Raw genomic sequence first — 25645 nt, 5'->3', positions numbered from 1 at the left:
AGTTTGTATCCATCTCCATATGAGTGTGTATCCACTCGTTCCATCTCTTTTTTAATTGGACCCTCTTCACAGTAGTAAATAGATCAACTATTTCAAGTATTTTGCTATATTTGACCCAATCCGAAATGCAATTTAATGGTAGAACAGACTATTCACCTTTTCCATTGACATTTGTAGGCTTCTGTGTCTGAATACTGTAATGTCACATTTCTTGAGTAGACAATATTTAATTTAGAAACATAACACAGTACATATACAGGATCATAACCTTTTCTGGCCATGAGTTCATATTCCTGAAGTAGCCATACAACAAATTACCATGCGCGTCTCTCATTGTACCTATTAGATATGATAAATCCGAACGGGAGTGCGGCTTATAACATACAGTAGAATGAACAGGCTACCACTGTAAGTATGCATACTGTAGGCTAGTTTTCATTTTTGATCCAGAGTCGACAATGTTTCAGAATTCGCAGGCAGTGCAGCTTATTTAAGTTCCGGAAACAGTAACAGTCTGTTTACAGGTCCACAGCAATGTGCAAGTGTTTTTGTCATTCTGACAACCCCTACAAAGACAACAAGTTCACCATGCATCGCTATTTCCTTTCCTATTGTCTTGGCCTAATTCCAGTACATGCAAAGCATACAGCAAATACGGGCGTTATTGTCACCATTAAAGGTGAATGATGGACATGTTTCAGGCGGAGTTATAATGCTTGTTCACACGCGCACAGTTTCACAACCGTTCTGATTTATAATGGCAAACATGCGTGTGTATAGCATGCGCCAAGTTTATACAGTAAATCTCTATATTTTTGAGCGTGTGCCATCTTTTCAGAAAAAGCACATGCAGATATTTAGTGTTAAATTGACACAAAAGTTATAAATGAGGCCCAGATGGAGCTGACTGGGAACAGATGATAAACAACATTTAAGAGCATTTCTGAAATTTCTAAATTCAAGAGAATTTCCACAGCTGTTCAAACCAGACATGACATTGAACAAGCATCAACTTCCTATCTTTCTCTAAAGTCACAGTCTGGACTCCCCTTTCCTCCTCTTGGGGAAGAAAACGTCAACAATGGCACACACATCACACCGACTGAGGAGGCACACATACTGAGCAATTTCTTTCTTAATTTATTGTTATTTAACCTTTATTTAACTAGGCAAGTCAGTTATGAACAAATTCTTATTACAATGACGGCCTACCAAAAGACAAGAGGCCTCCTGCCGAGACGGGGGCCTGGGATAAATAAAATAAACAAATTAATACAATATAAATATAGGACAAAACATACATCACAACAAGAGAGACACAACACTACATAAATTGAGACCTAAGACAATAACATGACAAGGCAGCAACACATGACAACACAGCATGGTAGCAACACAACATGACATCAACATGGTAGCAACACAACATGGTAGCAGCACAAAACGGTACAAACATTATTGGGCAAAGTCAAAAGCACAAAGGTCAAGAAGGTAGAGACAACAATACATCATGAAGAGATTGAGATAAAACTGTCCAGTTTGAGTGTTTGTTGCAGCTCGTTCCAGTCGCTAGCTGCAGCAGACTGTAATGAGGAGCGACCCAGGGATGTGTGTGCTTTGTGGACCTTTAACAGAATGTGACTGGCAGAACAGGTGTTGTATGTGAAGAATGAGGGCTGCAGTAGATATCTCAGATAGGGGGGAGTGAGACCTAAGAGGGTTTTATAAATAAGCATCAACCAATGGGTCTTGCGACGGGTATACAGAGATGACCAGTTTACAGGAGTATAGAGTGCAGTGATGTGTCCTATAAGGAGCATTGGTGGAAAATCTGATGGCCGAATGGTAAAGGACATCTAGCTGCTCGAGAGCACCCTTACCTGCTGATCTATAATTATGTCCCATCTATCATGGGTTGGATGGTCATCTGAATCAGGGTTAGTTTGGCAGCTAATGGCTAAAGCAATTCAATTCTGCCTGCATCGAACAGTATAATTGAAATGATATGTCAGCAGGCCATTCTCTGTTTACTATAAGGAGAGGTCACCTGACATTTGCCATGAGGTTTTGATCACCATCGAAACTGGAAATCACACAATATGACTTTTCCTGTTGTAGTTTTGGGGGGCCTATTCTTTGCCAGCTGTGCTGGTTTTGCCTTGATATTGACAGCCAGGTTGACAGGGACCAGAGCAGGACAGGGACCAGAGCAGGGCTCTGCTGGAGGCAACACAATCCCAAAGCTCCAAACAAGTTGCACCAACCAGACACTGATTTGTGAATCTGAGATCTGTGCTTACAGTTGACTTCTTCAACCCAGATACCTGTGAGTGAAAGAAAGGCCTTTAAATTGTTTAGTTCCCCTCCAGACGCCGATACAATGTTATATGACATGACAGGAGTGTGGAAGCAGTGTTTTGGCAACAGGGGCCAAAACACGAATTACATTTTAACAGGTTCGATAATCGTACGTGCCTTGTTATTTCTGTTTTGGACTATTTCTGTTTTGGACTTTGCAGCACCGAATTGACAGCATCCGCACCTCCATAGGCGAGCGTTAGTTGGAAATAATGAATGAATAACAATCTCCACAAGCCGCCGCGGTTATCTATAATATTTGCAGTTATATTGGTGTGTATTGTCAGGGGTGAATTGAGTGAGTCTTAGCGGGCAGGCCACATAACACCCGTGTCCGTGACCCAGACATACTGTAATGCCTGACCCAAATATGTAACCCACACACACGCCCTTAAAGACCCACTGAGTGTGTATCCATCTACTTTTGAGTGTGTATCCATCTACGTTTGAGTGTATATCCATCTACATTTGAGTGTGTATCCATCTCAGTTTGAGTGTGTATCCATCTACGTTTGAGTGTGTATCCATCTACATTTGAGTGTGTATCCATCTACATTTGAGTGTATATCTATCTACGTTTGAGTGTGTATCCAACTACATTTGAGTGTATATCTATCTACGTTTGAGTGTGTATCCATCTACATTTGAGTGTATATCTATCTACGTTTGAGTGTGTATCCAACTACATTTGAGTGTGTATCCATCTACGTTTGAGTGTGTATCCATCTACGTGTGAGTGTGTATCCATCTACGTTTGAGTGTGTATCCAACTACATTTGAGTGTGTATCCATCTACGTGTGAGTGTGTATCCATCTACATTTGAGTGTGTATCCATCTACATTTGAGTGTGTATCCATCTACGTTTGAGTGTGTATCCATCTACGTTTGAGTGTATATCCATCTACATTTGAGTGTGTATCCATCTCCGTTTGAGTGTGTATCCATTTATGTTTGAGTGTGTATCCATCTCCGTTTGAGTGTGTATCCATCTATGTTTGAGTGTGTATCCATCTCCGTTTGAGTGTGTATCCATCTATGTTTGAGTGTATATCCATCTATATTTGAGTGTGTATCCATCTATGTTTGAGTGTGTATCCATCTCCGTTTGAGTGTGTATCCATTTATGTTTGAGTGTGTATCCATCTATGTTTGAGTGTGATTCCATCTATATTTGAGTGTGTATCCATCTATGTTTGAGTGTGTATCCATCTCCATTTGAGTGTGTATCCATCTCCATTTGAGTGTGTATCCATCTATATTTGAGTGTGTATCCATCTCCGTTTGAGTGTTTATCCATCTCCGTTTGAGTGTTTATCCATCTCCGTTTGAGTGTGTATCCATCTACGTTTGAGTGCGTATCCATCTGCGTCTGTGTTTTTATTTATTTTTATTTATTTATTTCACCTTTATTTCACCAGTTAGGCCAGTTGAGAACAAGTTTTCATTTACAACTGCAATCTGCCCAAGATAAAGCAAAGCAGTGCGACAAAAACAACAACACAGAGTTACACATAAACAAACATACAGTCAATAACACAAAATAAAAGAAAAATAGAAAAATCTATGTACAGTGTGTGCAAATGTAGAAGAGTAGGGAGGTAGGTAATAAATAGGCCCTTGAGGCGAAAATAATTACAATTTGGCATTAATACTGGAGTGATAGATGTGCAGATGATGATGTGCGAGGTGCAAAAGGGCAAGTAACAATATGGGGATGAGGTAGTCGGGTGTGCTATTTACAGATTGGCTGTGTACAGGTACAGTGATCAGTAAGCTGCTCTGACAGCTGATGCTTAAAGTTAGAGAGGGAGATATAAGACTCCAGCTTCAGAGATTTTTGCAATTGTGAGGGCCAGCCAATGAGAGCATACAGGTCTCGGTGGTGGGTAGTATATGGGGCTTTGGTAATAAAATGGATGGCACTGTGATGGACAACATCCAGTTTGCTGAGTAGAGTGTTGGGGGCTATTCTGTAAATGACATTGCCGAAGTCGAGGATAGTAGGATAGTCAGTTTTACGAGGGTATGTTTGGCGGCATGAGTGAAGAAGGCTTTGTTGCAAAATAGGAAGCCGATTTTAGATTTAATTTTGGATTGGGGATGCTTAATGTGAGTGTGGAAGGAGAGTTTACAGTCTATCCAGACACCTAGGTATTTGTAGTTGTCCACATATTCTAGGTCAGAACTATCCAGAGTAGTGATGCTAGTCGGGCGGGAGGATGCAGGCAGCAATCGGTTGAAGAGCATGCATTTAGTTTTACTAGCATTTAAAGGCAGTTGGAGAGTTGTATGGCGTTGAAGCTCATTTGGAGGTTTGTTAGCACAGTGTCCAAACAAGGGCCAGTGTGTGTGTGGGGATATGTGTACTCGCAGGAAAGCAAGGTTCCCCCTCCCTTGCGGTGTGGCGTGGTTCTACCTGCTTTTCGTGCCCCCATCACGGAGCCCCAAAGGACTGGAATATAAAACAGCAGCGGTGCGTAACCTTGCTGGAAGCCCCACCCCCCTCCACTGCTCCTTCATCCCTCCTTCTCCCACTCTGTGCAGCGCTGAATGAATGAAGGTGGGCGAGAGTGCTCGTGCTGCGCTGTGTACTTTCTTGTATAGTGGGCTCACAGCTAGGCTTGGCAGGGCCGAGGTGTTACCTAAAAGGGGTGAGCTAAGGTAAACGAGGCCTCTGCCAGTGCTAGGCTAGCTACTCACAGGCAGGCGAGAGAGCAACCAGGCGGGGAAAGGGTGTACAGGAAAGGGGTCTGGAGATGGCTATGGAGAAAGAGGCTGGGGTGAGAGGCTGGGCTGCGTCTTAGGCAGGATTACGGGCTGAGTCTAGGGTTGGGGCTGGGTATAGGGTTGTGCAGTGTGTGCATTGCTGGGGCTGCATATAGGGACATTGCTGAGGCTGGGCATAAGGCAGGGCAGTGGCTCACACTGAGGATAGAGAGGTGGATTTTTGAATGGGCCAATTTTAATGTGAGGCTAGGTAAGGGTCTGCAGCTGGTGAGGTGTTTCACTACCAGTAGTAAGGAGGAACGGTGTCAAGTTACTTTGAATGTGTCATAAAACTATATCTGCTGTTATTTTATTTCTCTTGTCCTCCTGTTTCTGCTGTCTGCTGACAGTCTAAAGATAGACCTCTGGTCTTGACTAGCACTTAGAGAGCAATGTCCTCAGAGAGAACTGACGATGTTACCATCTGGTATGTGGAGTATGCCACGACCAGCTGATGTGAACACATCTGAAAACTGTGTTGGTTGACCTAACCATGCATAAACACAGCCCTGATGGTGGGAAGCAACCTGTCTACATTTCCCTTCTATTCTACTCTCCTTCTCTTTGCCTTAGGGCTCCTGTGAGATGCAAACAGTGTGTGTGTGTGTGCGTGTGCGTGTGCGTGCGTGTGTGTGTAGATGCCTACTTGCCTGTGTTTGTGCACGTGTGATTGTGCCAGTGAGAGTGCATGCGTGCCTGTGTTTGTGTGTGTTTGTGGCAGTTAGCCTCAGTGCAGTGAGCTATTTCTCCCTGCAGGGGTTCAGTATTGTGTGAGTGGACAGGACAGCCATGGGTGGGCAGGCTGGCTGAGAGACGAGAGCGTGAGCCTTGCTGTTTGTCTCTGGCCTTTTGCGACTCACGATAATGTGCTAATTACAGATACCCCCCTCCGACAAAGCCACAAGTGGTTGCACCCAGACTGCACCAAGTCACGCATCAGCCCCTGATTTATTCTGATTATCAAAACATACAAAGACATCATTCCTCCATAGACCACATCCAGAAACATAAAACTTCGGACTTTTCTCTCTCTCTCCCTCCTCCCCCCTCTCTCGCCCCTCACCCTTCCTTTTGCGCTCTCTTTCTACTTTTAGCCTGCATGAAGCAGCAGATTTCTGGCTTGTCCGGGGCATTCCTCTAATAGTTGTGCCATTGAACGGGAAAAACAGACTTGAAAAGCATTCTGAGGCAAGCTCTATCAGGTTAATAGTCAATCTTAAACACATCATTAGAGATTGTTTATGCAAAAGATCAAGTAGTCTGGAAGGGGTAATTTACTGTTCCACCAATTATTTGAGTGTTGGCATACTTGGCCCTTGGAATATGCTAAGTGTGAGGAAAGGTAAAACTTAAAAGCATCCGTACGTCTGCCTTTCTGTTGGATTATTATTATGTTTTTACCAAAATAAAACATTCTAGTTGGGCTAAATATATTCGAAAACACATTCTATCCCATTCATCATCACCAAGTCGTTCTTCCAGTTCATGGTAGCCCCCAACGACACTTTGTCATCCCATCGCAATTAACGGTTAACCCAAAACAGGTGGCTTCTGATAACAGTGGAGATGAACTAATAAAAAGCACAAAAAAGGGAAAAAAAACAAAGGAGACAAGGAATCAAAGGAGAGGAGTACAGTGAAGGAAGAGCAGATCTGTAAATCGTGAGCAGCAGCAGCAGCAGCTTTGTTGTTTATGGGCCAAGGCCACATAACAGTGGAATCATAATATGTATATATGTCTAGTTTTGAGATAACGCTGTATTGAAAAGCGTTATACAAATTAAATGTATTGTTATTATTTTGATTATTTTAAGGACCATGTTGACTCAAGTCCACCATTCTGAAGACGCTGCAGCCTTGACCCCAGGATTAAACCCACCGGGCACAGACGTCAGTTCAACTAATGAGAATTCAACGTGAAATCACCAAATCATTTCACCAGATTAAAGTTAAAAGTTGATGAAGTCATCATACAGTCATCACATTGACATTTTTGTTGAAATGACGTGGAAATCAACACGTTTTTGCCCAGTGGGAAGGGACTGCTCAGCTCTGCTAAGACAATATGGCTTCCCTCACATACCCCTCCTCCATTAAAATGTTCAAGCGGTATAAACACGTTTACATGGTTTTTGGACAGTAAGTTACTGTGTGCCGATAATTGTCTGCTTAGAGATGTTTGTGATATTGTAAGTGTTATTTTTCCCAAGTGTTCTTATTAAACAAGATATTGGCCTTTATGGACGAAGCCTGTGATATGTAAGTACAGCATTTGTGAACTAGTGTTGATGTGCTTGCTCTCTTATTTAATTTTGGTTCGATTGATGTGGATTTTTCAAAGAAGGATCTGGAAATGAATTGTTTACTGAGTGTGCTGGTGGTCTCCAACATAAATGTATTGTTTACTGAGTGTGCTGGTGGTCTCCACCATAAATGTATTGTTTACTGAGTGTGCTGGTGGCCTCCAACATACATGTATTGTTTACTGAGTGTGCTGGTGGTCTACACCATGAATGTATTGTTTACTGAGTGTGCTGGTGGTCTCCACCATAAATGTATTGTTTACTGACTGTGCTGGTGGTCTCCACAATAAATGTATTGTTTACTGAATGTGCTGGTAGTCTCCACCATAAATGTATTGTATACTGAGTGTGGTGGTGGTCTCCAACATAAATGTAGTGTTTATTGAATGTGCTGGTGGTCTCCACCTTAAATGTATTGATTACTGAGTGTGCTGGTGGTCTCCAACATACATGTATTGTTTACTGAGTGTGCTGGTGGTCTCCAACATAAATGTAGTGTTTATTGAATGTGCTGGTGGTCTCCACCTTAAATGTATTGTTTACTGTGTAAGCTGGTTGTCTCCAACATACATGTATTGTTTACTGAGTGTGCTGGTGGTCTCCACCATAAATGTATTGTTTACTGACTGTGCTGGTGGTCTCCACAATAAATGTATTGTTTACTGAATGTGCTAGTTGTCTCCAACATAAATGTGTTGTTTACTGAATGAGCTGGTGGTCTCCACCATAAATGTATTGTTTACTGAGTGTGCTGGTGGTCTCCAACATCAATGTATTGATTACTGAGTGTGCTGGTGGTCTCCAACATCAATGTATTGATTACTGAGTGTGCTGGTGGTCTCCAACATCAATGTATTGTTTACTGAGTGTGGTGGTGGTCTCCACCATAAATGTATTTTTTACTGAATGTGCTAGTTGTCTCCAACATAAATGTGTTGTTTACTGAATGAGCTGGTGGTCTCCACCATAAATGTATTGTTTACTGAGTGTGCTGGTGGTCTCCACCATAAATGTATTGTTTACTGAGTGTGGTGGTGGTCTCCACCATAAATGTATTGTTTACTGAGTGTGCTGGTGGTCACCACCATAAATGTATTGTTTACTGAATGTGCTAGTTGTCTCCAACATAAATGTGTTGTTTACTGAATGAGCTGGTGGTCTCCACCATAAATGTATTGTATACTGAGTGTGCTGGTGGTCTCCAACATCAATGTATTGATTACTGAGTGTGCTGGTGGTCTCCAACATCAATGTATTGTTTACTGAGTGTGGTGGTGGTCTCCACCATAAATGTATTTTTTACTGAATGTGCTAGTTGTCTCCAACATACATTTGACATTTAGTCTGAGATTATCCAGAGCGACTTACAAATTGAGTGTGCATTCACCTTATGACAACATAAATGTGTTGTTTACTGAGTGTGCTGGTGGTCTCCACCATAAATGTATTGTTTACTGAATGAGCTGGTGGTCTCCACCATAAATGTATTGTTTACTGAGTGTGCTGGTGGTCTCCACCATAAATGTATTGTTTACTGGGTGTGCTGGTGGTCTCCAACATAAATGTAGTGTTTACTGAAGCTGGTTGTCTGCAACATAAATGTATTGTTTACTGAGTCTGGTTGTCAGCAACAAAAATGTATTGTTTACTGAGTGTGCTGGTGGTCTCCAACATAAATGTATTGTTTACTGAGTGTGCTGGTGGTCTCCACCATAAATGTATTGTTTACTGAGTGTGCTGGTGGTCTCCACCATGTTTACAACCAAATGTATTGTTTACTGAGTGTGCTGGTGGTCTCCACCATAAATGTATTGTTTACTGAATGTGCTGGTGGTCTCCACCATAAATGTATTGTTTACTGAGTGTGCTGGTGGTCTCCAACATAAATGTATTGTTTACTGAGTGTGCTGGTGGTCTCCAACATAAATGTATTGTTTACTGAGTGTGCTGGTGGTCTCCACCATAAATGTATTGTTTACTGAGTGTGCTGGTGGTCTCCAACATAAATGTATTGTTTACTGAATGTGTTGGTGGTCTCCAAGAATAAATGTATTGTTTACTGAGTGTGCTGGTGGTCTCCACCATCAATGTATTGATTACTGAGTGTGCTGGTGGTCTCCACCATAAATGTATTGTTTACTGAGTGTGCTGGTAGTCTCCACCATAAATGTATTGTTTACTGACTGTGCTGGTGGTCTCCACAATAAATGTATTGTTTACTGAATGTGCTAGTTGTCTCCAACATAAATGTGTTGTTTACTGAGTGTGTTGGTGGTCTCCACCATAAATGTATTGTTTACTGAGTGTGCTGGTGGTATCCACCATAAATGTATTGTTTACTGAGTGTGCTGGTGGTCTCCACCATAAATGTATTGTTTACTGAGTGTGCTGGTGGTCTCCACCATAAATGTATTGTTTACTGAATGTGCTGGTGGTCTCCAACATAAATGTAGTTGTTTACTGAATGAGCTGGTGGTCTCCACCTTAAATGTATTGTTTACTGAGTGTGCTGGTGGTCTCCAACATCAATGTATTGTTTACTGAGTGTGCTGGTGGTCTCCACCATCAATGTATTGTTTACTGAGTGTGGTGGTGGTCTCCACCATAAATGTATTTTTACTGAGTGTGGTAGTGGTCTCCAACATACATTTGACATGTATACTGAGTGTGCTGGTGGTCTCCAACATCAATGTATTGATTACAAGTTGGTGGTTCAACATCAATGTATTGTTACTGAGTGTGCTGGTGGTCTCCACCATAAATGTATTGTTTACTGAATGTGCTAGTTGTCTCCAACATAAATGTATTGTTTACTGAATGAGCTGGTGGTCTCCACCATACATGTATTGTTTACTGAGTGTGCTGGTGGTCTCCCCATAAATGTATTGTTTACTGAGTGTGCTGGTGGTATCCACCATACATGTATTGTTTACTGAATGTGCTGGTGGTCGCCACCATAAATGTATTGTTTACTGAGTATGCTGGTAGTCTCCACCATAAATGTATTGTTTACTGAGTGTGCTGGTGGTCTCCAACATAAATGTAGTGTTTACTGAATGTGCTGGTGGTCTCCACCTTAAATGTATTGTTTACTGTGTAAGCTGGTTGTCTCCAACATACATGTATTGTTTACTGAGTGTGCTGGTGGTCTCCACCATAAATGTATTGTTTACTGACTGTGCTGGTGGTCTCCACCATACATGTATTGTTTACTGTGTGGTGGTGGTCTCCACCATAAATGTATTGTTTACTGAGTGTGCTGGTGGTCTCCACCATAAATGTATTGTTTACTGAATGTGCTAGTTGTCTCCAACATAAATGTGTTGTTTACTGAATGAGCTGGTGGTCTCCACCATAAATGTATTGTATACTGAGTGTGCTGGTGTTCTCCAACATCAATGTATTGATTACTGAGTGTGCTGGTGGTCTCCAACATACATGTATTGTTTACTGAGTGTGCTGGTGGTCTCCACAATAAATGTATTGTTTACTGACTGTGCTGGTGGTCTCCACCATAAATGTATTGTTTACTGAATGTGCTAGTTGTCTCCAACATAAATGTGTTGTTTACTGAATGAGCTGGTGGTCTCCACCATACATGTATTGTTTACTGAGTGTGCTGGTGGTCTCCCCCATAAATGTATTGTTTACTGAGTGTGCTGGTGGTATCCACCATACATGTATTGTTTACTGAATGTGCTAGTTGTCTCCAACATAAATGTAGTGTTTACTGAATGTGCTGGTGGTCTCCACCTTAAATGTATTGTTTACTGTGTAAGCTGGTTGTCTCCAACATACATGTATTGTTTACTGAGTGTGCTGGTGGTCTCCAGCATAAATGTATTGTTTACTGAGTGTGCTGGTGGTCTCCACCATAAATGTATTGTTTACTGAATGTGCTAGTTGTCTCCAACATAAATGTGTTGTTTACTGAGTGTGCTGGTGGTCTCCAACATAAATGTGTTGTTTACTGAATGAGCTGGTGGTCTCCACCATAAATGTATTGTATACTGAGTGTGCTGGTGGTCTCCAACATCAATGTATTGATTACTGAGTGTGCTGGTGGTCTCCAACATCAATGTATTGATTACTGAGTGTGCTGGTGGTCTCCAACATCAATGTATTGTTTACTGAGTGTGGTGTGGTCTCCACCATAAATGGTGTGTGCTAGTTGGTCCACCATAAATGTATTGTTTACTGAATGTGCTGGTGGTCTCCACCATAAATGTATTGTTTACTGAATGTGCTGGTTGTCTCCAACATAAATGTATTGTTTACATAAATGTATTGAGTGTGCTGGTGGTCTCCAACATCAATGTATTGATTACTGAGTGTGCTGGTGGTCTCCAACATCAATGTATTGTTTACTGAGTGTGGTGGTGGTCTCCACCATAAATGTATTTTTACTGAATGTGCTGGTGGTCTCCAACATAAATGTATTGTTTACATTTGACATTTATTGATTACTGAGTGTGCTGGTGGTCATTTATTGATTACTGACGCTCTTATCCAGAGCTAGTGGTCTCCAACATAAAATTGTTTACTGAGTGTGTGCATTCACCTTATGACAACATAAATGTGTTGTTTACTGAATGTGCTGGTGGTCTCCACCATAAATGTATTGTTTACTGAATGAGCTGGTGGTCTCCACCATAAATGTATTGTTTACTGAGTGTGCTGGTGGTCTCCACCATAAATGAATTGTTTACTGAGTGTGCTGGTGGTCTCCACCATAAATGTATTGTTTACTGAGTATGCTGGTAGTCTCCACCATACATTAATTGTTTACTGAGTGTGCTGGTGGTATCCACCATACATGTATTGTTTACTGAATGTGCTGGTGGTCGCCACCATAAATGTATTGTTTACTGAGTATGCTGGTAGTCTCCACCATAAATGTATTGTTTACTGAGTGTGCTGGTGGTCTCCAACATAAATGTAGTGTTTACTGAATGTGCTGGTGGTCTCCACCTTAAATGTATTGTTTACTGTGTAAGCTGGTTGTCTCCAACATACATGTATTGTTTACTGAGTGTGCTGGTGGTCTCCACCATAAATGTATTGTTTACTGACTGTGCTGGTGGTCTCCACCATACATGTATTGTTTACTGTGTGTGGTGGTGGTCTCCACCATAAATGTATTGTTTACTGAGTGTGCTGGTGGTCTCCACCATAAATGTATTGTTTACTGAATGTGCTAGTTGTCTCCAACATAAATGTGTTGTTTACTGAATGAGCTGGTGGTCTCCACCATAAATGTATTGTATACTGAGTGTGCTGGTGTTCTCCAACATCAATGTATTGATTACTGAGTGTGCTGGTGGTCTCCAACATACATGTATTGTTTACTGAGTGTGCTGGTGGTCTCCACAATAAATGTATTGTTTACTGACTGTGCTGGTGGTCTCCACCATACATTTATTGTTTACTGAATGTGCTAGTTGTCTCCAACATAAATGTGTTGTTTACTGAATGAGCTGGTGGTCTCCACCATACATGTATTGTTTACTGAGTGTGCTGGTGGTCTCCCCCATAAATGTATTGTTTACTGAGTGTGCTGGTGGTATCCACCATACATGTATTGTTTACTGAATGTGCTAGTTGTCTCCAACATAAATGTGTTGTTTACTGAATGAGCTGGTGGTCTCCACCATAAATGTATTGTATACTGAGTGTGCTGGTGGTCTCCAACATCAATGTATTGATTACTGAGTGTGCTGGTGGTCTCCAACATCAATGTATTGTTTAAATGTAAATTGTTTACTGAATGTGCTGGTGGTCTCCAACATAATGTTTGTTTACTGAATGTGCTAGTTGTCTCCAACATAAATGTAAATGTTGTTTACTGAGTGTGCTGGTGGTCTCCACCATAAATGTATTGTTTACTGAATGAGCTGGTGGTCTCCACCATACATGTATTGTTTACTGAGTGTGCTGGTGGTCTCCCCATAAATGAATTGTTTACTGAGTGTGCTGGTGGTCTCCACCATACATGTATTGTTTACTGAGTGTGCTGGTGGTCTCCAACATAAATGTATTGTTTACTGAGTTTGCTGGTGGTATCCACCATAAATGTATTGTTTACTGAATGTGCTGGTGGTCTCCACCATAAATGTATTGTTTACTGAGTGTGCTGGTAGTCTCCAACATAAATGTATTGTTTACTGAGTGTGCTGGTGGTCTCCAACATAAATGTAGTGTTTACTGAATGTGCTGGTGGTCTCCACCTTAAATGTATTGTTTACTGTGTAAGCTGGTTGTCTCCAACATACATGTATTGTTTACTGAGTGTGCTGGTGGTCTCCACCATAAATGTATTGTTTACTGAATGTGCTAGTTGTCTCCAACATAAATGTGTTGTTTACTGAATGAGCTGGTGGTCTCCACCATAAATGTATTGTATACTGAGTGTGCTGGTGGTCTCCAACATCAATGTATTGATTACTGAGTGTGCTGGTGGTCTCCAACATCAATGTATTGTTTACTGAGTGTGGTGGTGGTCTCCACCATAAATGTATTTTTTACTGAATGTGCTAGTTGTCTCCAACATACATTTGACATTTAAGTCATTTAGCAGACGCTCTTATCCAGAGCGACTTACAAATTGGTGCATTCACCTTATGACAACATAAATGTGTTGTTTACTGAGTGTGCTGGTGGTCTCCACCATAAATGTATTGTTTACTGAATGAGCTGGTGGTCTCCACCATACATGTATTGTTTACTGAGTGTGCTGGTGGTCTCCCCCATAAATGAATTGTTTACTGAGTGTGCTGGTGGTATCCACCATACATGTATTGTTTACTGAGTGTGCTGGTGGTCTCCCCCATAAATGTATTGTTTACTGAGTGTGCTGGTGGTATCCACCATACATGTATTGTTTACTGAATGTGCTGGTGGTCGCCACCATAAATGTATTGTTTACTGAGTATGCTGGTAGTCTCCACCATAAATGTATTGTTTACTGAGTGTGCTGGTGGTCTCCAACATAAATGTAGTGTTTACTGAATGTGCTGGTGGTCTCCACCTTAAATGTATTGTTTACTGTGTAAGCTGGTTGTCTCCAACATACATGTATTGTTTACTGAGTGTGCTGGTGGTCTCCACCATAAATGTATTGTTTACTGACTGTGCTGGTGGTCTCCACCATACATGTATTGTTTACTGTGTGTGGTGGTGGTCTCCACCATAAATGTATTGTTTACTGAGTGTGCTGGTGGTCTCCACCATAAATGTATTGTTTACTGAATGTGCTAGTTGTCTCCAACATAAATGTGTTGTTTACTGAATGAGCTGGTGGTCTCCACCATAAATGTATTGTATACTGAGTGTGCTGGTGTTCTCCAACATCAATGTATTGATTACTGAGTGTGCTGGTGGTCTCCAACATACATGTATTGTTTACTGAGTGTGCTGGTGGTCTCCACAATAAATGTATTGTTTACTGACTGTGCTGGTGGTCTCCACCATAAATGTATTGTTTACTGAATGTGCTAGTTGTCTCCAACATAAATGTGTTGTTTACTGAATGAGCTGGTGGTCTCCACCATACATGTATTGTTTACTGAGTGTGCTGGTGGTCTCCCCCATAAATGTATTGTTTACTGAGTGTGCTGGTGGTATCCACCATACATGTATTGTTTACTGAATGTGCTAGTTGTCTCCAACATAAATGTAGTGTTTACTGAATGTGCTGGTGGTCTCCACCTTAAATGTATTGTTTACTGTGTAAGCTGGTTGTCTCCAACATACATGTATTGTTTACTGAGTGTGCTGGTGGTCTCCAGCATAAATGTATTGTTTACTGAGTGTGCTGGTGGTCTCCACCATAAATGTATTTTTACTGAATGTGCTAGTTGTCTCCAACATAAATGTGTTGTTTACTGAATGTGCTGGTGGTCTCCACCTTAAATGTATTGTTTACTGTGTAAGCTGGTTGTCTCCAACATACATGTATTGTTTACTGAGTGTGCTGGTGGTCTCCACCATAAATGTATTGTTTACTGACTGTGCTGGTGGTCTCCACAATAAATGTATTGTTTACTGAATGTGCTAGTTGTCTCCAACATAAATGTGTTGTTTACTGAATGAGCTGGTGGTCTCCACCATAAATGTATTGTTTACTGAGTGTGCTGGTGGTCTCCAACATCAATGTATTGATTACTGAGTGTGCTGGTGGTCTCCAACATCAATGTATTGATTACTGAGTGTGCTGGTGGTCTCCAACATCAATGTATTGTTTACTGAGTGTGGTGGTGGTCTCCACCATAAATGTATTTTTTACTGAATGTGCTAGTTGTCTCCAACATAAATGTGTTGTTTACTGAATGAGCTGGTGGTCTCCACCATAAATGTATTGTTTACTGAGTGTGCTGGTGGTCTCCACCATAAATGTATTGTTTACTGAGTGTGGTGGTGGTCTCCACCATAAATGTATTGTTTACTGAGTGTGCTGGTGGTCACCACCATAAATGTATTGTTTTTACTGGTCTCCACCATAAATGTGTATACTAGTTGTCTCCAACATAAATGTGTTGTTTACTGAATGTGCTAGTTGTCTCCAACATAAATGTGTTGTTTACTGAATGAGCTGGTGGTCTCCACCATAAATGTATTGTATACTGAGTGTGCTGGTGGTCTCCAACATCAATGTATTGATTACTGAGTGTGCTGGTGGTCTCCAACATCAATGTATTGTTTACTGAGTGTGGTGGTGGTCTCCACCATAAATGTATTTTTTACTGAATGTGCTAGTTGTCTCCAACATACATTTGACATTTAAGTCATTTAGCAGACGCTCTTATCCAGAGCGACTTACAAATTGGTGCATTCACCTTATGACAACATAAATGTGTTGTTTACTGAGTGTGCTGGTGGTCTCCACCATAAATGTATTGTTTACTGAATGAGCTGGTGGTCTCCACCATAAATGTATTGTTTACTGAGTGTGCTGGTGGTCTCCACCATAAATGTATTGTTTACTGGGTGTGCTGGTGGTCTCCAACATAAATGTAGTGTTTACTGAGTAAGCTGGTTGTCTGCAACATAAATGTATTGTTTACTGAGTAAGCTGGTTGTCAGCAACAAAAATGTATTGTTTACTGAGTGTGCTGGTGGTCTCCAACATAAATGTATTGTTTACTGAGTGTGCTGGTGGTCTCCACCATACATGTATTGTTTACTGAGTGTGCTGGTGGTCTCCACCATAAATGTATTGTTTACTGAGTGTGCTGGTGGTCTCCACCATCAATGTATTGATTACTAGGTGTGCTGGTGGTCTCCACCATAACTGTATTGTTTACTGAGTGTGCTGGTGGTCTCCACCATAAATGTATTATTTACTGAATGTGCTGGTGGTCTCCACCATAAATGTATTGTTTACTGAGTGTGCTGGTGGTCTCCAACATAAATGTATTGTTTACTGAGTGTGCGGGTGGTATCCACCATAAATGTATTGTTTACTGAGTATGCTGGTAGTCTCCACCATAAATGTATTGTTTACTGAGTGTGTTGGTGGTCTCCAAGAAAAAAATGTATTGTTTACTGAGTGTGCGGGTGGTATCCACCATAAATGTATTGTTTACTGAGTATGCTGGTAGTCTCCACCATCAATGTATTGATTACTGAGTGTGCTGGTGGTCTCCACCATAACTGTATTGTTTACTGAGTGTGCGGGTAGTCTCCACCATAAATGTATTGTTTACTGACTGTGCTGGTGGTCTCCACAATAAATGTATTGTTTACTGAATGTGCTAGTTGTCTCCAACATAAATGTGTTGTTTACTGAGTGTGTTGGTGGTCTCCCCCATAAATGTATTGTTTACTGAGTGTGCTGGTGGTATCCACCATACATGTATTGTTTACTGAATGTGCTGGTGGTCGCCACCATAAATGTATTGTTTACTGAGTGTGCTGGTGGTCTCCACCATAAATGTATTGTTTACTGAGTGTGCTGGTGGTCTCCAACATAAATGTAGTGTTTACTGAATGTGCTGGTGGTCTCCACCTTAAATGTATTGTTTACTGTGTAAGCTGGTTGTCTCCAACATACATGTATTGTTTACTGAGTGTGCTGGTGGTCTCCACCATAAATGTATTGTTTACTGACTGTGCTGGTGGTCTCCACCATACATGTATTGTTTACTGAGTGTGGTGGTGGTCTCCACCATAAATGTATTGTATACTGAGTGTGCTGGTGGTCTCCAACATCAATGTATTGATTACTGAGTGTGCTGGTGGTCTCCAACATCAATGTATTGGTTACTGAGTGTGCTGGTGGTCTCCACCATAAATGTATTGTTTACTGAATGTGCTAGTTGTCTCCAACATAAATGTGTTGTTTACTGAATGAGCTGGTGGTCTCCACCATACATGTATTGTTTACTGAGTGTGCTGGTGGTCTCCCCCATAAATGTATTGTTTACTGAGTGTGCTGGTGGTATCCACCATACATGTATTGTTTACTGAATGTGCTGGTGGTCGCCACCATAAATGTATTGTTTACTGAGTATGCTGGTAGTCTCCACCATAAATGTATTGTTTACTGAGTGTGCTGGTGGTCTCCAACATAAATGTAGTGTTTACTGAATGTGCTGGTGGTCTCCACCTTAAATGTATTGTTTACTGTGTAAGCTGGTTGTCTCCAACATACATGTATTGTTTACTGAGTGTGCTGGTGGTCTCCACCATAAATGTATTGTTTACTGACTGTGCTGGTGGTCTCCACCATACATGTATTGTTTACTGTGTGTGGTGGTGGTCTCCACCATAAATGTATTGTTTACTGAGTGTGCTGGTGGTCTCCACCATAAATGTATTGTTTACTGAATGTGCTAGTTGTCTCCAACATAAATGTGTTGTTTACTGAATGAGCTGGTGGTCTCCACCATAAATGTATTGTATACTGAGTGTGCTGGTGTTCTCCAACATCAATGTATTGATTACTGAGTGTGCTGGTGGTCTCCAACATACATGTATTGTTTACTGAGTGTGCTGGTGGTCTCCACAATAAATGTATTGTTTACTGACTGTGCTGGTGGTCTCCACCATAAATGTATTGTTTACTGAATGTGCTAGTTGTCTCCAACATAAATGTGTTGTTTACTGAATGAGCTGGTGGTCTCCACCATACATGTATTGTTTACTGAGTGTGCTGGTGGTCTCCCCCATAAATGTATTGTTTACTGAGTGTGCTGGTGGTATCCACCATACATGTATTGTTTACTGAATGTGCTAGTTGTCTCCAACATAAATGTAGTGTTTACTGAATGTGCTGGTGGTCTCCACCTTAAATGTATTGTTTACTGTGTAAGCTGGTTGTCTCCAACATACATGTATTGTTTACTGAGTGTGCTGGTGGTCTCCAGCATAAATGTATTGTTTACTGAGTGTGCTGGTGGTCTCCACCATAAATGTATTGTTTACTGAATGTGCTAGTTGTCTCCAACATAAATGTGTTGTTTACTGAGTGTGCTGGTGGTCTCCAACATAAATGTGTTGTTTACTGAATGAGCTGGTGGTCTCCACCATAAATGTATTGTATACTGAGTGTGCTGGTGGTCTCCAACATCAATGTATTGATTACTGAGTGTGCTGGTGGTCTCCAACATCAATGTATTGATTACTGAGTGTGCTGGTGGTCTCCAACATCAATGTATTGTTTATTGAGTGTGGTGGTGGTCTCCACCATAAATGTATTTTTTACTGAATGTGCTAGTTGTCTCCAACATAAATGTGTTGTTTACTGAATGAGCTGGTGGTCTCCACCATAAATGTATTGTTTACTGAGTGTGCTGGTGGTCTCCACCATAAATGTATTGTTTACTGAGTGTGCTGGTGGTCTCCACCATAAATGTATTGTTTACTGAGTGTGCGGGTGGTCTCCACCATAAATGTATTGTTTACTGAGTATGCTGGTAGTCTCCACCATACATTAATTGTTTACTGAGTGTGCTGGTGGTATCCAACATAAATGTATTGTTTACTGTGTAAGCTGGTTGTCTCCAACATACATGTATTGTTTACTGAGTGAGCTGGTGGTCTCCACCATAAATGTATTGTTTACTGACTGTGCTGGTGGTCTCCACCATAAATGTATTGTTTACTGAATGTGCTAGTTGTCTCCAACATAAATGTGTTGTTTACTGAATGAGCTGGTGGTCTCCACCATAAATGTATTGTTTAATGAGTGTGCTGGTGGTCTCCCCCATAAATGTATTGTTTACTGAGTGTGCTGGTGGTATCCACCATATATGTATTGTTTACTGAATGTGCTGGTGTTCGCCACCATAAATGTATTGTTTACTGAGTATGCTGGTAGTCTCCACCATAAATGTATTGTTTACTGAGTGTGCTGGTGGTCTCCAACATACATGTATTGTTTACTGAGTGTGCTGGTGGTCTCCAACATAAATGTAGTGTTTACTGAATGTGCTGGTGGTCTCCACCTTAAATGTATTGTTTACTGTGTAAGCTGGTTGTCTCCAACTTACATGTATTGTTTACTGAGTGTGGTGGTGGTCTCCACCATAAATGTATTGTTTACTGAGTGTGCTGGTAGTCTCCACCATAAATGTATTGTTTACTGAATGTGCTAGTTGTCTCCAACATAAATGTGTTGTTTACTGAATGAGCTGGTGGTCTCCATCATAAATGTATTGTATACTGAGTGTGCTGGTGGTCTCCAACATCATGTATTGATTACTGAGTGTGCTGGTGGTCTCCAACATCAATGTATTGATTACTGAGTGTGCTGGTGGTCTCCAGCATCAATGTATTGTTTACTGAGAGTGGTGGTGGTCTCCACCATAAATGTATTTTTACTGAATGTGCTAGTTGTCTCCAACATAAATGTGTTGTTTACTGAATGAGCTGGTGGTCTCCACCATAAATGTATTGTTTACTGAGTGTGCTGGTGGTCTCCACCATAAATGTATTGTTTACTGGGTGTGCTGGTGGTCTCCAACATAAATGTATTGTTTACTGAGTGTGCTGGTGGTCTCCACCATAAATGTATTGTTTACTGAGTGTGCTGGTGGTCTCCAACATAAATGTATTGTTTACAGACTGTGTTGGTGGTCTCCACCATAAATGTATTGTTTACTGAGTGTGCTGGTGGTCTCCACCATAAATGTATTGTTTACTGAATGTGCTAGTTGTCTCCAACATAAATGTGTTGTTTACTGAATGAGCTGGTGGTCTCCACCATAAATGTATTGTATACTGAGTGTGCTGGTGGTCTCCAACATCAATGTATTGATTACTGAGTGTGCTGGTGGTCTCCACCATAAATGTATTGTTTACTGAGTGTGCTGGTGGTCTCCACCATAAATGTATTGTTTACTGAGTATGCTGGTAGTCTCCACCATACAATAATTGTTTACTGAGTGTGGTGGTGGTCTCCACCATAAATGTATTGTTTACTGAGTGTGCTGGTGGTCTCCACCATAAATGTATTGTTTACTGAATGTGCTGGTGGTTTCCACCATAAATGTATTGTTTACTGAGTGTGCTGGTGTTCTCCACTGTAAATGTATTCTTTACTGAGTGTCCTGGTGGCCTCCAACATACATGTATTGTTTACTGGGTGTGCTGGTCGTCTCCAAAATAAATGTATTGTTTACAGACTGTGTTGGTGGTCTCCAGCATCAATGTATTGTTTACTGAGTGTGGTGGTGGTCTCCACCATAAATTTATTTTTTACTGAATGTGCTAGTTGTCTCCAACATAAATGTGTTGTTTACTGAATGAGCTGGTGGTCTCCACCATAAATGTATTGTTTACTGAGTGTGCTGGTGGTCTCCACCATAAATGTATTGTTTACTGGGTGTGCTGGTGGTCTCCAACATAAATGTATTGTTTACTGAGTGTGCTGGTGGTCTCCAACATAAATGTATTGTTTACTGAGTGTGCTGGTGGTCTCCACCATAAATGTATTGTTTACTGAGTGTGCTGGTGGTCTCCACCATAAATGTATTGTTTACTGAGTGTGCTGGTGGTCTCCACCGTAAATGTATTGTTTACTGAGTGTGCTGGTGGCCTCCAAAATACATGTATTGTTTTCTGGGTGTGCTGGTGGTCTCCAACATAAATGTATTGTTTACTGAGTATGCTGGTAGTCTCCACCATACAATAATTGTTTACTGAGTGTGCTGGTGGTATCCACCATACATGTATTGTTTACTGAGTGTGCTGGTGGTCTCCACCATAAATGTATTGTTTACTGAGTGTGGTGGTGGTCTCCACCATAAATGGATTGTTTACTGAGTGTGCTGGTGGTCTCCAAAATAAATGTATTGTTTACAGACTGTGTTGGTGGTCTCCACCATAACTGTATTGTTTACTGAGTGTCCTGGTGGTTTCCAACATAAATGTATTGTTTACTGAGTGTGCTGGTGGTCTCCACCATAAATGTATTGTTTACTGAGTGTGCTGGTGGTCTCCACCATAAATGTATTGTTTACTGAATGTGCTAGTTGTCTCCAACATAAATGTGTTGTTTACTGAATGAGCTGGTGGTCTCCACCATAAATGTATTGTTTACTGAGTGTGCTGGTGGTCTCCAACATAAATGTATTGTTTACTGAATGTGCGGTGGTCTCCACCATAAATGTATTGTTTACTGAGTAAGCTGGTTGTCTCCAACATAAATGTATTGTTTACTGAGTGTGTTGGTGGTCTCCACCATAACTGTATTGTTTACTGAATGTACTTTATGGTTTCCACCATAAATGTATTGTTTACTGAGTGTGTTGGTGGTCTCCACCATAAATGTATTGTTTACTGAGTGTGCTGGTGGCCTCCAACATACATGTATTGTTTACTGAGTGTGCTGGTGGTCTCCAACATAAATGTATTGTTTACAGACTGTGTTGGTGGTCTCCACCATAAATGTATTGTTTACTGAGTGTCCTGGTGGTCTCCACCATAAATGTATTGTTTACTGAATGAGCTGGTGGTCTCCAACATAAATGTATTGTTTACTGAGTGTGCTGGTGGTCTCCACCATAAATGTATTGTTTACTGAGTGTGCTGGTGGTCTCCACCATAAATGTATTGTTTACTGAGTGTGCTGGTGGTCTCCACCGTAAATTTATTGTTTACTGAGTGTGCTGGTGGCCGCCAACATACATGTATTGTTTACTGAGTGGACTGGTGGTCTCCAACATAAATGTATTGTTTACTGAGTGTGCTGCTGGGCTCCACCGTACATGTATTGTTTACTGAATGTGCTGGTGGTCTCCACCATAAATGTATTGTTTACTGAGTGTGCTGGTGGTCTCCAACATAAATGTATTGTTTACTGAATGTGCTGGTGGTCTCCACCATAAATCTATTGTTTACTGAGTGTGCTGCTGGGCTCCACCGTACATGTATTGTTTACTGAATGTGCTGGGGGTCTCCACCATAAATGTATTGTTTACTGAGTGTGCCGGTTGTCTACACCATAAATGTATTGTTTACTGAGTGTGTTGGTGGTCTTCACGGAAAAAATGTATTGTTTACTGAGTGTGTCGGTGGTCTCCACAATAAATGTGCAATTGGACTTAATTTTCATTGAATGTACAAAGACTGCTCATATATAAACTTTAATTTACAACTTTTGGAATTAATCCAAGAGAGAGAATTTACACAAGTGTAACATAAACATTCAAGTAAATCATAAATTAAATCAGTGGAGTATCAACAAAATTCCAGTAATTTCAGCATATTTCTCAAAAGTGGATTTGGGTCCAACAGAGAACAACCTAATCTGTACATAGTCTCTGGCTCTTCTCCCGTGAATAAATACAGGCCTAGATCCAGTTTGCATTGCATGTTTAGAAAAAGAAACCTTGTAAACCTGGCACAGGGACACCCCAAGTGTAGGAATGTGTTTGGGAAACCTCTTAAACACAGGCCCCTTTCTGGGAACATGTCAAATCATTCATTCGTTCACTTCTTTCCTCCTCTCCTTACCATCCCTCTGTGCCCCGCCCTCCAGACATATTCCCTGTGTTTATAAGTTGGCCCACATGACATAAGCTGAAGCTCCCCTTTACGTCTTTGAAATCCCACCTTTTTTTTTGTTGCTTTTAAACTGTTTTGACAGCTCTCTCTTTTTTCCACCACCCCTCTGAGCGCTGGAAACGGTTTGGTGCATGTCTGAATGAACAAGTGTGTCATTATTTTCCTGTAAACTGACATGAAAGATACTTCACAACTTGTGAACTGGTGTTTGTGAGACACAGAGGTGTTCAGTGAGATATCATTGAACAGTATCATGTGACCATAAAGGAACAAAGTCCTGTTTTCTTACGGTTCTATAATGTACTATGGAGGGGTGGCTGCCAGAACAAGTCTGATTTCATTTTGCCTCAAGGTTCGTGCTGCAGAACTCTTTCCCTCTGGGCTGGGCCGATGTGAAACTCAGAATGACTTGGAACACAATTAAGTGTCAAGTGGCAGCATCGATGTTGGAAAGAATATCCCTCTTAAAAACTGAATTCATTACTTTTCTTTGCACTTGTGTCTATTTTCTGTTTGTTTTGTAAAACATCTCACTGAAGAACAATAGAGAATGCATGTTAAGACAAAACAACACACTTGTGGCATATTTGCCACTTTATTTAAGAGGCGCAGGAAATGGCTTCCAATCAGGTCAACAACACAGTGTGTATTAACCTTGCAATTGTCTCTTTCTCTTCCTCTCCATACGTCTATTCAATCACTTTCTCATGTTCTAAATCTCTTCACACACTGCACAATTTACACACGATTCATCTTTTCTCTCTCTCTCTCTCTCTCTCTCTCTCTCTCTCTCTCTCTCTCTCTCTCTCTCTCTCTCTCTCTCTCTCTCCCTCCCTCTCTCCATCTCCTCTAGGTGAGTTGTTAAGTCTGGTGGACGACCTGCTCTCAGGTCTTGGTTCGTCCTGTGTGGTGGCGGGTCGAAGGAACGGAGACCATCCTCACTCTGTGCTCTACTCGCTGGTCTTCAAGTGCCTGGAGCCCGACAGCCTCTACAAGTAAGATCCCCTAACCTAAAGCACTTTGGACCTGAGCCCGTATTCATGAAGCCTCTCAGAGTGCTGATCTAGGTCCCCTATGTCCATGTAATCTTTTTCATTATGATCTAAAAGGCAGAACTGATCCTAGATCAGCATTCCTACCCTGAGATGCTTTATTAATACGGGCCGCAATTTACTATTGTTTTGCACCATTCCAAGGGTGAAATTTAAAGTATGCAAAACAACAAGGTAGAAATGAAGGATAGATTATGAAAAAAAGACTGATGTTTTTGATTTGTTGTTCACTTCTGCTAACTCTGTGGTAAATGTTGCATGACAGAAGTCCATTGAGTTGTCGCTACATTCAACTCTTCTCACCTGTGGTATTGTTCTAACCCGATTGACTTCATCATTTTCTGACTTTCTGACTTTTATGAGTTCACTATTTTCTATTACCATAAAAAACCACCTTCTTAACCAATGGCATTGTTGTCATTTTTGCATCTCTCCTAAAGAGGAATGACTTAACACATAATATGTGGGTGATATCACCAGCCAGCACCACATATTTGTGTCTGTACTCCCATTGGCAATGGGACTTGTTTATGGCCATGTTTTAATTCCCCCCAGTCAGAACACAGCTGGCTCAAATTAGGCGGGCGGCACATATTTTGGTCTCACCAGGGTGGAAGTGGTGGATGCTGGTGTTATTGTTTCCGTTATTGTTCCGTTTTTCACGAGGCCCTTTTCAATGGAAGAAAACGTGGTCATGGTGAAAAACGAGCATCACAACCAACGTGCTGTTTGTGTCACACAGAGACTGGAGGAGACTGGAGCCATTGACCAGTCGGTCTGTCTGGTGATTACAGTCTGGGGCGGTTAGCAAACAGGCAACTAGACCACCCCTCTTAATCCAATTAGTCATAAAGACTGAGAACCATAACACATTGAGCAGCAGGGAAGACATGCATGGAGGACACAAACACTGTGGCAGGTCAGTTAGTTGCATGCACACGTCCCAACCCACTGATACATGCTAAAATGTTCAGCAGTTGAAGCACTCCTTAATTTATGGACAGACATACGTACAGCCCTGAGTCCCTCAGCATGTGTGAAGGGTATAGTCAACCATACATCTTGTTTTAAGGTGGTCAGAGAACACTAGAGTATATCAGGGACAGCTGTTAGTCAACTTTGCAGGTGTTTCATTTTGCAAAGAAGATTCACTTAGT

At 41.3% G+C, this 25645-nt stretch overlaps 1 protein-coding gene across 1 annotated transcript in view; it reads left to right on the top strand.

Annotated features, from left to right (window-relative positions):
- Window positions 1-25645, top strand: part of LOC115123043 (astrotactin-2-like) — a 267117-nt gene that overhangs the window by 215114 nt on the left and 26358 nt on the right. Inside the window, exon 16 of the mRNA XM_029652338.2 lies at window positions 24290-24431. Coding sequence (XP_029508198.2) covers window positions 24290-24431 — 142 coding nt within the window. The remainder of the gene's footprint in view (window positions 1-24289; window positions 24432-25645) is intronic.

The sequence above is a fragment of the Oncorhynchus nerka genome, linkage group LG4 (genome assembly GCF_034236695.1).
Source record: "Oncorhynchus nerka isolate Pitt River linkage group LG4, Oner_Uvic_2.0, whole genome shotgun sequence".
NCBI lineage: Eukaryota > Metazoa > Chordata > Actinopteri > Salmoniformes > Salmonidae > Oncorhynchus > Oncorhynchus nerka.
This window is presented reverse-complemented; position numbering and strand designations above follow the sequence as displayed.